The sequence below is a fragment of the Physeter macrocephalus genome, chromosome 5 (genome assembly GCF_002837175.3).
Source record: "Physeter macrocephalus isolate SW-GA chromosome 5, ASM283717v5, whole genome shotgun sequence".
Classification (NCBI taxonomy): Eukaryota; Metazoa; Chordata; class Mammalia; order Artiodactyla; family Physeteridae; genus Physeter; species Physeter macrocephalus.
The window spans coordinates 47,727,417-47,739,629 of NC_041218.1; the positions used below are offsets into that span (position 1 = coordinate 47,727,417).

The 12,213-nt window shown below is 37.9% G+C and overlaps 1 protein-coding gene across 2 annotated transcripts; it reads left to right on the forward strand.

Moving 5' to 3' along the window:
* Positions 1 to 509: 509 nt before the first annotated feature.
* Positions 510 to 11,541, forward strand: FKBP14 (FKBP prolyl isomerase 14). 2 transcript variants are annotated; one of them, XM_007119039.4, is made up of 4 exons: positions 510 to 862; positions 3,634 to 3,785; positions 6,811 to 6,938; positions 9,307 to 11,541. In XM_007119039.4, the coding sequence occupies exons 1-4, from the start codon at positions 666 to 668 to the stop codon at positions 9,463 to 9,465; spliced, it is 636 nt and encodes a 211-aa protein (XP_007119101.2). In that variant the 5' UTR covers positions 510 to 665; the 3' UTR covers positions 9,466 to 11,541. The 2 variants fall into 2 exon arrangements, with proteins under 2 accessions (XP_007119101.2, XP_007119102.2); XM_007119040.4 differs by lacking the exon at positions 9,307 to 11,541 and adding an exon at positions 7,225 to 8,527.
* The last annotated feature ends 672 nt before the right edge of the window (positions 11,542 to 12,213 follow it).

Consider the following 12,213-nt stretch of genomic DNA (forward strand, 5'->3'; position numbering starts at 1 on the left):
AAGAATCTGCCTTACCGGCAGTGTAGAGAGGCTCACGAAGAAAGGGAAAGCACTTTGTGAAACCTAAACCACTGTTAAAGTCTTTTTCGTTCATATCCTAAGTTAAATAATAAGCAATTACCATTGGGGGGGCCTCTCACCAACGGTGAGGGTAAACGAGTCTTTCCTGAGACCTGGACTTCACATCCTGGCCGGGTTCTTTACAGCTGTGAATCTGTCGAAGTTTCCAGTTAGCTCCGCGTTCCACCCCTCTCTCAAAGTCCGAGGTTGTGGAATTCTGTAATCCTCCGGGGTCCAGGACCTAACCGGGTGGTTCGCCTCTGGGCTACCGCCCTGCTCGGCCGGGTGGTAAATTACATTGTTGTAGAGTCATTGGCTTGAGGGGCTCCTGAGGGACAGCACCGCAAGCCAACGGGAGCTCGCGCTTTCCAGGGGGCCGTGTTGTAAGAGCCAGTCAAGGGCCGGGTTTGGGTTTAACTCTTTAGAGGTGAGTTCGCAGTGCGTGGGAAAGTTGTCGGTGGTGAATGTGCCACGTCTGCTAGGAAGGGGGCGTCATGAACTTGCCAGAGGCTGTTGTCTTTAAATCTTCAACTACATCCTTAACTCTATGAGGTCGGGGGGCCCTTTTTGTGTTTTTGTAGCAACTTGTTTCCCGCTCTGGCAACATGAGGCTTTTCTTGTGGAACGCGGTCCTGACGCTTTTAGTCACTTCTTTGAGTGGGGCTCTGATCCCTGAACCAGAAGTGAAGATTGAAGTACTCCAGAAGCCGTTTATCTGCCATCGCAAGACCAAAGGAGGGGATTTGATGTTGGTCCACTATGAAGGCTACTTAGAAAAGGACGGCTCCTTATTTCACTCCACGTGAGTAATTATACCCTGCAGGTAAAATAGTAACCCACCCACATATGCCAGCCCTTGGGCAGGAACAGTGGCGTGTACCAGCTTTCTCTCTCTTGAAAAAAACTGAAATATCTAATTTCTTAGTTTGGAAAGGAAATTGTTTAAAGCCAATCTTATATAACAAGGCCTTTGAAGGTCTTATTGGAAACGTGGTCAGGATAAAGCAGTAATTTTTTTAATTATAAAAATTAGAACTAGAATTTCTGAAATGCTGTAGAAATATCTAGGTGTATAATTAGGCAATAAGTAGAAAAGCCTTAAAGGAACTCTCATTTCTCAAACTTTGTTCCTGAGGGAAAATAACTCAATTCCATTTTTATTTTGGTGTAGGTGAAATTTACTTAAACTTTTCATAGCAACTTCATGAGCAGAATATACAATCATTTATTTGCTTGTTGTAGGTTATGTTAATGCTAGTCCATCGACCTAACTTTTGTTCTGATAGATGACACTTTGGTCAAGGCCCAGGACCACGATTTGTTTCATTATTTGTTTCTTTCTAGAAATTCAGACTTCATTGATGGGTGTGGGTGTGGTTATGGAAGATTAATTCAATACCTACAGTGAAGGATTTTCAGGTGGTTACACTATCACTCTGTTTTATAAAGAAAGAAATTGCAATATGGAAAACTTTTACAAGCGTAATGATTTCCAATTAGGCATTGATTCTCCAATTCCATTCCAAAAGTATTTACTGAACATGTCTTTATGTTAGGCCCTTTGATACTAGGGAGATTTTTAAAATCTGGCTTCTCTCCACCCTCATCCATTCGTTCATCTATTCATCAATCAAATCCTTAATGAGTCAGGCCCTGGGGATGCAAAGATGACTAAGAGTGGGTTCTTCTCCTCCAGAAGAACACCTTCTACAGGGGGGAGGAAGACAACTCATGATGTAAAGTACAGAATGTTCGAAGTGCTCACAAAGCATAATGGACTCTGGACATAATCATGCTCTGAGAGATGGGGAAAGAGAACGACTTCCCAGAGATCCTAATTGAGATGGGCCTTGAAAGATGGGTGGAGGTTTCTTGGTGGAGAATGAGGACGGGAGGGCATCCCAGGTAGGGGGAATGGCGTGAACTAAGGCAGTGAAGCTTCGTGGCCCTTCCTAGACCTCGTTTTCTGATAAACTGCCTTTACTGGGCATTCCGATCTGGTCTGTCGTGAAGCTTTGAAGTCAGTGGCACTCCTCTCTGAACTCCGTTAGCCTTTGCAAAAAGTTCCAAGATGAGGGCATGCCGTAGAATTCTCAACAGCCCTATCTTTTTTTATCAACAAGGCCGGTGCCACAGTGGACATTAAACAATATTATGATTTGCATTTGAAACTTCCAATTACATTTTTTATTTTTAGTCTGATCTTTTTTAGACCCAGCCTGCTTTCTTTCAGGTCTCAGAACCAAAAGCCTGTGTGGACCCAGGTGGTAACCGCTTGACATTATTTAGCACTTTGCTACTAAAGTTCTAGTACTTGAAGAGGGGAATATTGTCATGCAGCCTCCATGTAAATGGCCAAAACCTGCTAACTCTCAGTATTATCAAGAAGTACCATCAAATGATCAGTTTATAAAGCATGTTCATTATTTCGAGACCCGTAGCCTGTGTGGTAAATAGCCTAAGTCCTTTACCATGACAAGAAACGTGCCAAAACTGTAGGCAGTGCTGGGTGGTAGGTTCTTTCTTCTTTCTTTATTCTTTTCTAGCCTTCCCCTGTTTTCTATGGTTGCCATTTTGCTACTCTGATTGTGGGGGAAATTAAGGAAAAGAAGTGATGGCCTTTACTTAGATTTAGTAACCATGGTACCTGTGAAGCCTAGTAGAGTGACTTCCGTTTCTCAACTACAAGATATCCTTGAATAGGATATCCTTATTGCACTAAGAGGGAGCTAACTGGGGCTCAGATACTACTCAGCCCACAAGCCCCTCCAGTAGCTCAGCAGGTTGGTTTTCTTAGGCTGGCCTCTCTCCAACTCATGAGTCAGGGTATCTTGACCATTTCCTTCTTCCCCAGTCCTTGAGGGGCCACTCCTCCAGACTTCCTTGCATAGCCCCACAATAAACGCCTGGGGAGAGAACTAGGCCAGGGTCTGAGTGGGGATTCAGGGTTGAAGAGCAGCCTCTTGCACCTATTAGAGCCATCAGCAGGCTATACATCAGGAAAGGTTGTAGGCAGGATATAAGACACTGCGCTCCTGACTCCACTGTGCCTGTGGGCATGGACCCATGAGCGTTGGCAGTAAATTCTTAGCTTCTCATTCTCCTGTCCAAACTCATCCATTTTCCATTATTTTATCCCTTTTCTTCATCCTAGTGGTCTTCCTGGGACAGCATCACTTTGTGATTAAGACTTTGAACTTGGGAGTTGGGTCAGATACTGGCACACTCCTCTGTACAATGGGGTAATAATGGTACTTATCTCATATTATCATTGTTAGACTTAAAAGAAGCAAAGCATTTAGGTTAATACCTGTATACAGTAAATGCTGAGAGTTGTTTTTATTATTACTCCCTCTGCCAGCTCTAGCAAATTCAGCTATGTGAAATTTGCATCAGGAAAGGTGGGAAGTGAAATGAATTACTATAGAGTTTGACATGTGCATATGTGCTATTTTCATTAATTTCCAAACTAATAAAAATTAATCAGTCATGGGTGGAAATGTTACACCACAGCAATAAAAAAATAATGATAAAGTTACTAAGGAGTTCTAATGTGTTTTCTTTCTATTGTAGTCACAAACATAATGATGGTCAGCCTATTTGGTTTACCCTGGGGATCCTGGAGGCTCTCAAAGGTTGGGACCAGGGCTTGAAGGGAATGTGTGTAGGAGAGAAGAGAAAGCTCATCATTCCTCCTGCCTTGGGCTATGGAAAAGAAGGAAAAGGTAATAACAATTCTACATTTTTACTACAGCATTAGAATTCTCTGGATTAGGGATAGAAGTTACTAACTACTATGTACTTTTTTCTAGAAGTAAATAGAGGACTTGTATATCTTAGGAAAATATAATTGTCTTGATGAGCATTTGAAATGGCCAATTAAGGCCATAATATATAAATGGTCAACTGAGCTAATAAGGAAAAATGTTCTGTAATCTCAACTCTATCATTAATATTGCTCTCCAATATGGCAGGTTTTGTTTGTTTGTTTTTGGCCGCACCACCTGACATGTGGGATCTTAGTTCCCCAACCAGGGATCGAACCCATGCCCTCTGCAGTGGAAGCACAGAGTCTTAACCACTAGACCGCCAGGGAAGTCCCTGGTGGTTTTTTTTAAAATGGTGGTATTATTTCCATAACATGATGTTTACCATTTTAACCATTTTTAAGTGTACAGTTCAGGGGCATTAAGTACTTTCACATTGTTGTGCCAGCGTCACCACTATCCATCTCTAAGACTTTTTTATCCTCCCCAGTTGAAGGATAATTTGTTTTCACAATGCAAAAAGAAAGTCTACTCAACATAGTTGTTTTGATGAGTCAAACATTTGAAATATAGATTATTACGGCATTAAATGCAGTTATAGATGTGGGCTGTGTGTGACTCACAAATGAAGTCTCCCACGACAGAGCTCTTATGGGAGTTAATTTTCATCTTTGTTTTATAAAGTTTTTGATAATTTATTTAAATAAATAATGGAATGACATGAAATGAGTTTAATAAAGCAGAAGCAAGTGGGTTAGTTGGTCCAGGGAGCCTTTGTGCTAGTTGTTCTAGGGCAGCCAATAACACCTGTTGTTTAGGTGGGAACCCATGCAGTTTTCCAAAGGGCTATTTACAAGAAGCCTGAAGATGTTTACGTGCATGTATCCTGTAATTCCTTTATTAGAATCTTACCTAAGGGAATAGTCTGGTATTGGGAGAAAGGTTCGTAAACAGGGACGTCCATCACTTATTATTTCTAATAGCAAAAAGACTGGAACCAACTTAAGTATATAATGAAAATGCTGTATCTAAATAAAATATGGCCCAGTTATTTTAAAATGGCATTTTAAAGATATTAAAAATTACATCTAAAATATGTATGATATAATGTTATATTTATAAAGGTAGAAAATGAAGATATATATATTATGATAGTAAGTATTAGGAAAAAATATATACACATACAAAGTGAATCACAAGGAAATAAATAAGAATGTTAATAATGGACAGTGGCTCTGGGAGTTATTTTTATTTCCGGTTCTGTCTCTTCCACATTCTGTACAATGGGCACATATTATATAATGAGGAAGAAAAAAAATTTTAAGAAGTCATCAGAACTAGACAGAAAACCACTCTGACATAGTAGAAATACAGACTTCACAGCATCCTGAAGTCCAAGCTTAACCATTTACAAGGTGGGGATTATGATTTCCTAGCCCCAGTGTACTGAGAAGAAAATTGGTGTCATATGTGAAGTATTACATATTCTAAATGGATCTTGCTATGTAAATCTTATGCATAGAATAGGATTTACTAACAAAATTCAATTCTTATTTTAATAATGATCCTTTTAGAGAAGTCAAGTATCTAGAAAATGTTTCTCTGATGTTTAAACATTTCTTTCACTTTCCTGTATCTTTGTCTCACCTTTAATATTTATGTGTATAGTATTAGTCCATTTCTCTTTCTCCATACTCTATTTGACTTGATTTTATTTTATAACAAGTAGAGATCTGAATTTGAGTCATTTCCTTCAAACAGAATACCATGAAACTAATTCTGCTAATACGTATTTAAACACTAATTTTGTAGTTTTTTAGTACCATGTTTGCATGCCTCCTTTTGGAAAGATACCAGTTTTATTGATGACCTCTAGTGCATGCCCTTCTCTGTCTAGATCTGGAATGGTAAGCTTCGGCACACAGTGTAAGTTTTGTTCTTCTGTTGCTTACAGATGCTTTTTAATGGGATGAGGGGGTGGGGCATTGAGAAATATTTGTAATGTTTACACGGACCTGTATGTTAAATATAGTTATAAAGAAACACGTTGAAAAAAAATTGTCCATGTTTCCCAGAAATTTTTTGTTTGTTTTGGTTTTGGTTTGGTTTTTTTTTAAGGTCCCTGGGGCTTTAACAAAGCTCTTTTCACTTTAAAAGATTTTTATCTCCCTTCTCAGAAATTTGCTTTAATGTCTCCCCTCCCATGGAACTTCCTCAACATGTGTTAAATTTGCTTCCAGATGAGAAAACTGAGGCTTAAAGAGGGGCAGATGTGAGCCTCAATCCCAGTGTGAAACCAGATCTCATTCAGTTATATACTACCTCCCAGTGGTAGAAATGGCAGTACTATATGTATTTCTAGGCCAGGACTTTTTTTTTTTTTTTTTTTTTTTGAGGTACGCGGGCCTCTCACTGTTGTGGCCCCTCCCGTTGCGGAGCACAGGCTCCGGACTCGCAGGCTCAGCGGCCATGGCTCACGGGCCCAGCCGCTCCGCGGCATGTGGGATCTCCCCGGACCGGGGCACGAACCCGTGTCCCCTGCATCGGCAGGCGGACCCTCAACCACTGCGCCACCAGGGAAGCCCTAGGCCAGGACTTTCTGACCCAAAAGTTAGTAAATCATTTGTACTATAATTAACTCTGAATTATCTAAAGCCCATTAAGTCATTCTTGACATGTAATATGTAACCTCTTAATTATATTTGAAATTTAATACTCAGACCATGAGGCATATCTGTGTGTGTGTAAAACAATTTTTAACTGCAAATCCAAAAACACATCGTTTTTGATCTAATAGTTTAGATTGTTCCTTCTTTATTTTGTTTGAATAAACTATAAGTAATTTCTATATATGGGACAATCTTAGAAAGGCTCTTTATTTAATTCAATTAAAACAGTATTTTGTTCAGTACCACAAGTTTTCTATCATCAAAACTTTGGGATCTATTTAATAAAACTTAACCCGTCTCTCTCTTCATGTCAGGTAAAATTCCCCCAGAGAGTACACTGATATTCAACATCGATCTCCTAGAGATTCGAAATGGACCAAGATCCCATGAATCATTCCAAGAAATGGATCTTAATGCTGACTGGAAACTCTCTAAAGATGAGGTGATCTTTCCTTTTTCTTTCCTCCTTTCTCTCTTTCCTTCTCTCTCTCGCCTCCTCTTCCTTTTTTTCTCCCTTCCTCCCTCCCTCCCTCCCTTTCTTTTAGCTCACTTTTTACGAAATATATTTTAAAATAAAATTTATTTTTATTTGTGTAAAATTGTTATTTATAAGTTTTCTTAAACACTGATGCTTTGAAAATTGATTTTTTTCCATAGGAAATCATTGTTTTGGAGAGAAATATATTGAGACTTTTCATTCTTTTGCCTTTTTTCTCCTTAATGCTTAGGGTTCAGTGTATCTTGCTCTCGCCCTGAGTTTTTGAAGATCTGTTTTGCCAAGACAATTCCCATTTTGGAGCTACGACATAAGAAACGTAAATGTCCTGCAAAATATCTCACGTGGACAGTCTCTGTTTAAAACTTTAGACTGGCTGTTAAATGAGTTGCATAGTGATTTTCTAGCAGTTAGCATCAGCTAGCAGATCACATGCTCAGTTTTGCTCAGGTTAGGAGACCCCAGTCTGGATTTTCCACAGTAAGAGACCTTTCCTAGCCCACACAGGGTCCTGGTGTTGAGTAAGGAGAAAGGAAGAAGACTTCTCTCTATAATTTATTTAGGTGTTTGCAGCCGTTGCTACACATACCTGTCTTAGTCTGGCTTCTGTGGGGAAAGAAGTGGAGGTAGATATCTAGCCCTATGTTTTTTTGTCTACCCATATTCTCCATTCTGGCTTGGCTGGTCAGAAATCAAGTCCCTTTTTATGCTTTCATCAATTTCATTCTAATGGCTAGGAAATGATTGTCTTTTTAAAAAAATATAAATTTATTTATTTATTTATTTTTGGCTGTGTTGGGTCTTTGTTGCTGCGCGCGGGCTTTCTCTAGTTGCAGCGAGGGGGGCTACTCTTCGTTGCGGTGCGCGGGCTTCTCATTGCAGTGGCTTCTCTTGTCGTGGAGCACGGGCTCTAGGCACGTGGGCTTCAGTAGTTGTGGCTCTTGAGCTCTAGAGCGCAGGCTCCGTAGTGGTGGTGTACAGGGCTTAGTTGCTCCGCAGGATGTGGGATCTTCCCAGACCAGGGATCGAACTCGTGTCCCCTGCACTGGCAGGCAGATTCTTATCCAGTGCACCACCAGGGAAGTCCCAATGATTAAGTCTTAAGACATGTTGTTATAAACCACAGGGTCATGATCCACAGCTACTAAATTCATAACACCTCAGAGTGTTATCGGTCATGGACTTTTTTCTATCCAAGATAAATTTGAATTCCCTTTCATTAAAAAAATCTTGAATAAAAAACATTCACATGGTTCAAAAAAATCAATATAAAAAGATTTATTAAGAAGTCATTCTCCCACCCACATCCTTTTCTACCATGTGACCTCCCCCTTCATCTCCAGTTTAACTAGTTTCTAACAAACCCTTCCAGTTTTTTTATGCAAATACTAGCAAGCATGAATATATATTCTTATTTCCCCCTTGCTTACACAAGAAGTAGCATACTATACATACTGTTTGACATCTCACTTTATTCACACAATATACCCTGGAGACATGTTCTACATTAGTCCATAGAGTTTCATTATTACTGCCCCCCCTCCCGCTTTTTAACAACTGCATTAAATTCCCTTATTCTTAAAAATAAATATACACTATATGTTTGCATGTTGGTGGTAGGGGGAGGAGAGAAGATTTGAAAGTGCTGATCTAACAGAGGAATAATAGGGGTATGATTCAAAATGAAAATATAGGTTGAATTGCATTATGGTGAATCTAGTAGGTAATTGGGGGCAATATTTTGTTTATATATTTAAATATCTGTATAAAAATAGAAACTTTTAGTCTAAATACTCATCAGGCTGGATTTTGCTTTAATTTGAGATCAGAAGGTCATGTGGTGTGATTATAGCCAGTCCACAGCAGGTACTATTCCCAGACGCCTACTTAAAATTTAAAAAGGCCATCATTTAATCTGATTTTAAGAGAAATATCTGGAATTCTGACCCTTCTTAGAAAACAAGATCTGGATAATTCGGTGGATTGAAAGATAGCAGTCTTTCAAATGCTTGGCTTTATTTAGACTCGGATTAAGAACATGTAATATGCTTTCACTGTGTGTTTTTCCCATGGTATAAGCCATATCTTTGCCTCTGAGCAATATTTTGTGTCTCTACAGTAGCACTATAGCAACAGCTTTTAAGGGGAAAAATTCCTTATAATTCTTTTACTATCATTAGAAATATATCATAAGGTAGTTGTTTAGTAGTTGTTATATATAACTAAATGCACTACCCGTCCAGTCTGTGATACTGATGGCTCGATGTGGGTGTCCTATGAATTAAAATTATTAATGTGACCCATTATTTTGTAGGTTAAAGTGTATTTAAAGAAGGAGTTTGAAAAGCATGGTGCAGTGGTGAATGAAAGTCATCATGATGTTTTGGTGGAGGATATTTTTGATAAAGAAGATGAAGACAAAGATGGATTTATATCTGCCAGAGAATTTACATATAAACATGATGAATTATAGACACACGTCTGCCCATTTTATATAGCATCCATCCTTAAAAGAGAGGGTAACCATCTTGAAAGAAAGTCTTATTTGTTAACTATGTTCTGTTCATGCTTTGGTTTTTATTTTTATATATTTTTCTGAATATTATTAGGAGAACCCCTTAGGGCTTCTAAGTACCCATTTCTTTCTGGTAGGTTATTAGGAAGAAAAAATTGATTTGTCTTTGAATAGAAGACTTCTGGACCATTTTCCACTTTTACATATGAAGCCTTATGTTTTACTTGCTTACTTGTAATTTTAAAATATTGCCACTGGGTGCATGCCCAACATAAGACCAGGTTATAGCACAAATCAGCACCCTCTGTTTCTTCTTCCCTCTATTTTCTCCAAGTTAGATGCTGATATTTGAAAAGCCTTTTGCAATAGCCCAAGGCTTATTATTTTCATGTTGTAATGAAACAGTGTGTCTGTAACTGCCTTTGAGTCTCTGCTTGAGGAAAAGGGGAAAATGGTTGTTGAGCTCTACATTTAAGAGTTACTGCTTTACTGAGGAGATGTGCAAAGTTGAAATGAGTAAAGTTAATAATTTATAAATATGTTTACATTGAAATAGTCTGCCTGGGATTTAAGCTACATAAGGTTGGGTTCTTAGTGATGAATGACCTATTGTGATTAATAGAACAAATTATTTATGTGTTTATTTCTTCATAATAAAATGTGTCAAAGTATTGTAGAGGAGGTAAAGAGTTGTACTGAGTCAGTGTTTAATTTTTAAGGCTGGAAGATCGCCCTTCTTGGTTCTTTAATTAATAAAGTGTATAACTAATGTATTATACTATAGGAACATTGTCTTATAAGAGAAATGAGTAATACAATAAAAATTTTACTATTTCTGCCTCATCAAAAAAATGAGGCAGACCCACAGCAGCTACTATTGAATACAGGTCTCTCCTGGATCAAAAAGTTGATGATTTTATAATTTTATCTTAAATTGGAATTTTTCCTTAATACTTTAAAAAAGTGCCCAAATCTCCATTTGCTAAGAAGAATCCTTTATAAGTTTACAAAGTGATCTCAATTGCATCATTGTCTGATTCTCATTAGTCTGAAGCCTATGGAAAAAAGAGGGTAGATCTTAATGTACCTATTTTATAGATGAGGGAATTGTCATTAAGAGAGACTGACTGTTGTGCCCAAGGTCAACAACTAACTCATAGAACCAGATTTCAGTCCCCAAGTTAAGTATGTTTCTACTGCCCTCTACTATTGAAAAAGTAAAATTTTTCTTTCAATTCATTGGGCCTAATTCTCTCTTCAGTTTGCTCTCCTAGCAGTCAACTCTGTTTTCTGTCTTTGGGTCCTTATCCTTTGAAGATAGTTAACTGGCTGTTTATGGCGCTTTTGAATTCCCATGATCCAGAAATGGCTCTGGTTTCATTAAATAATCTTGGGGTGAACACTGAATTGCCTCAAAAACCTAGGGGTGAGAGGGTCCAGGTGTGTGTCTTGGTCCTTTCATTCCTGTTTACCTCTAGGTTTTTTTGTTTTTTTTAATACTTATGAACAATTACTACATCATATATAGACTACTTTCACCAATTATATATTGACATTTTCATCACTAAAACATAAAGTTCTTAAGAAGAACATAAATAACACCTTCGTCTGATGAAATCACCTATATTTAGAAAAGTCTTAAGTTGTCACTGCTGTTTTCCTCAACCTGAAGGTGTTATAAGCCACAATACAGAAAGCTTTGGTCTGTATTATTGGGGGAAAGAAAGTAGCTTGTCATAGGGTGCTACTTTGTATAAACATTACTGATGATGCTATCTGTGGTAGAGCAAGGAAAGTAAAAAGAATTTTGGTTATTCAGGTAGCATAGTTCTTTATCTTGTGTGAATTTGGATCAATTCCCACCTAAATAGTTAGACACAAGTATGAAATGACAATATATAAATAGGTTATGGTTGTTTTTATGTTACCTGCCTTTTTAGTTTAGGTGCATCTTTGCACCTTTTCATTCGTAAGAATAATCAGACATGAACTGTGACTTCACTTGTATATAATTTGACTCAGTAAAACTGCTAAGATGTGTCATATTTAAATTTATACAACTCTGTTGTGGTATTCTTTTAAAAATAAAGTTTATTTCGGAAATAATTGGTTTTGTGAAAAATTCTTCAAGCCCCAATTTCCTCAGCAGCTTTATTGATTTTCTTAACTGTTACTCTAGGTTTTATGTTGAAATTAAGTGAGGAAAATGGACAGGTAATGAGAGGAGAGGGCTATGGTGACATTTTGAATGTGTCTCTGGTTATTCACTCTGTTTAGATATATTTGTAAGGAAAGCTGTGGTGTGGTTTAAATTGTTTTGAAATAAGCATCAAACCTTGAACATTGAGGCCAATAGTTAATGGTGAATTTTTTGGTAGTGGAGAAGTGTATGTGGTGTTTTGCTTTGTTTTGGAGGTAATTATCATTATTGTTTTGGTTTAGGAGTTTATGGTGTGTCACAGGTGGACAGTATGACGATTAATGCCTACTGAGTAAATTAGTGCTATAAAATACCTTATGTAATTAAGTGAAATTCTGGGTTGCCATAAAAATAAGAGGAAACAATGATTTCTGATTCAGATGGGTGACTAGCCATTTGACTCTTTCCTTGTGGAAATGAATTTGTACCTCTTATCTTATTTGATATATGATATTGCTTACACCTGTAATGCTATTTAGATATCAGTATGCTGTCTCTCCACTGAA

Excerpts from the sequence above, each read along its gene's own strand:
- FKBP14 (XM_007119039.4), top strand. The coding sequence starts at position 666 with ATGAGGCTTTTCTTGTGGAACGCGGTCCTGACGCTTTTAGTCACTTCT. Across the intron at positions 863-3,633 it reads GGCTCCTTATTTCACTCCAC|TCACAAACATAATGATGGTC; the intron begins GTGAGTAATTAT and ends TTTCTATTGTAG. Across the intron at positions 6,939-9,306 it reads GGAAACTCTCTAAAGATGAG|GTTAAAGTGTATTTAAAGAA; the intron begins GTGATCTTTCCT and ends ATTATTTTGTAG.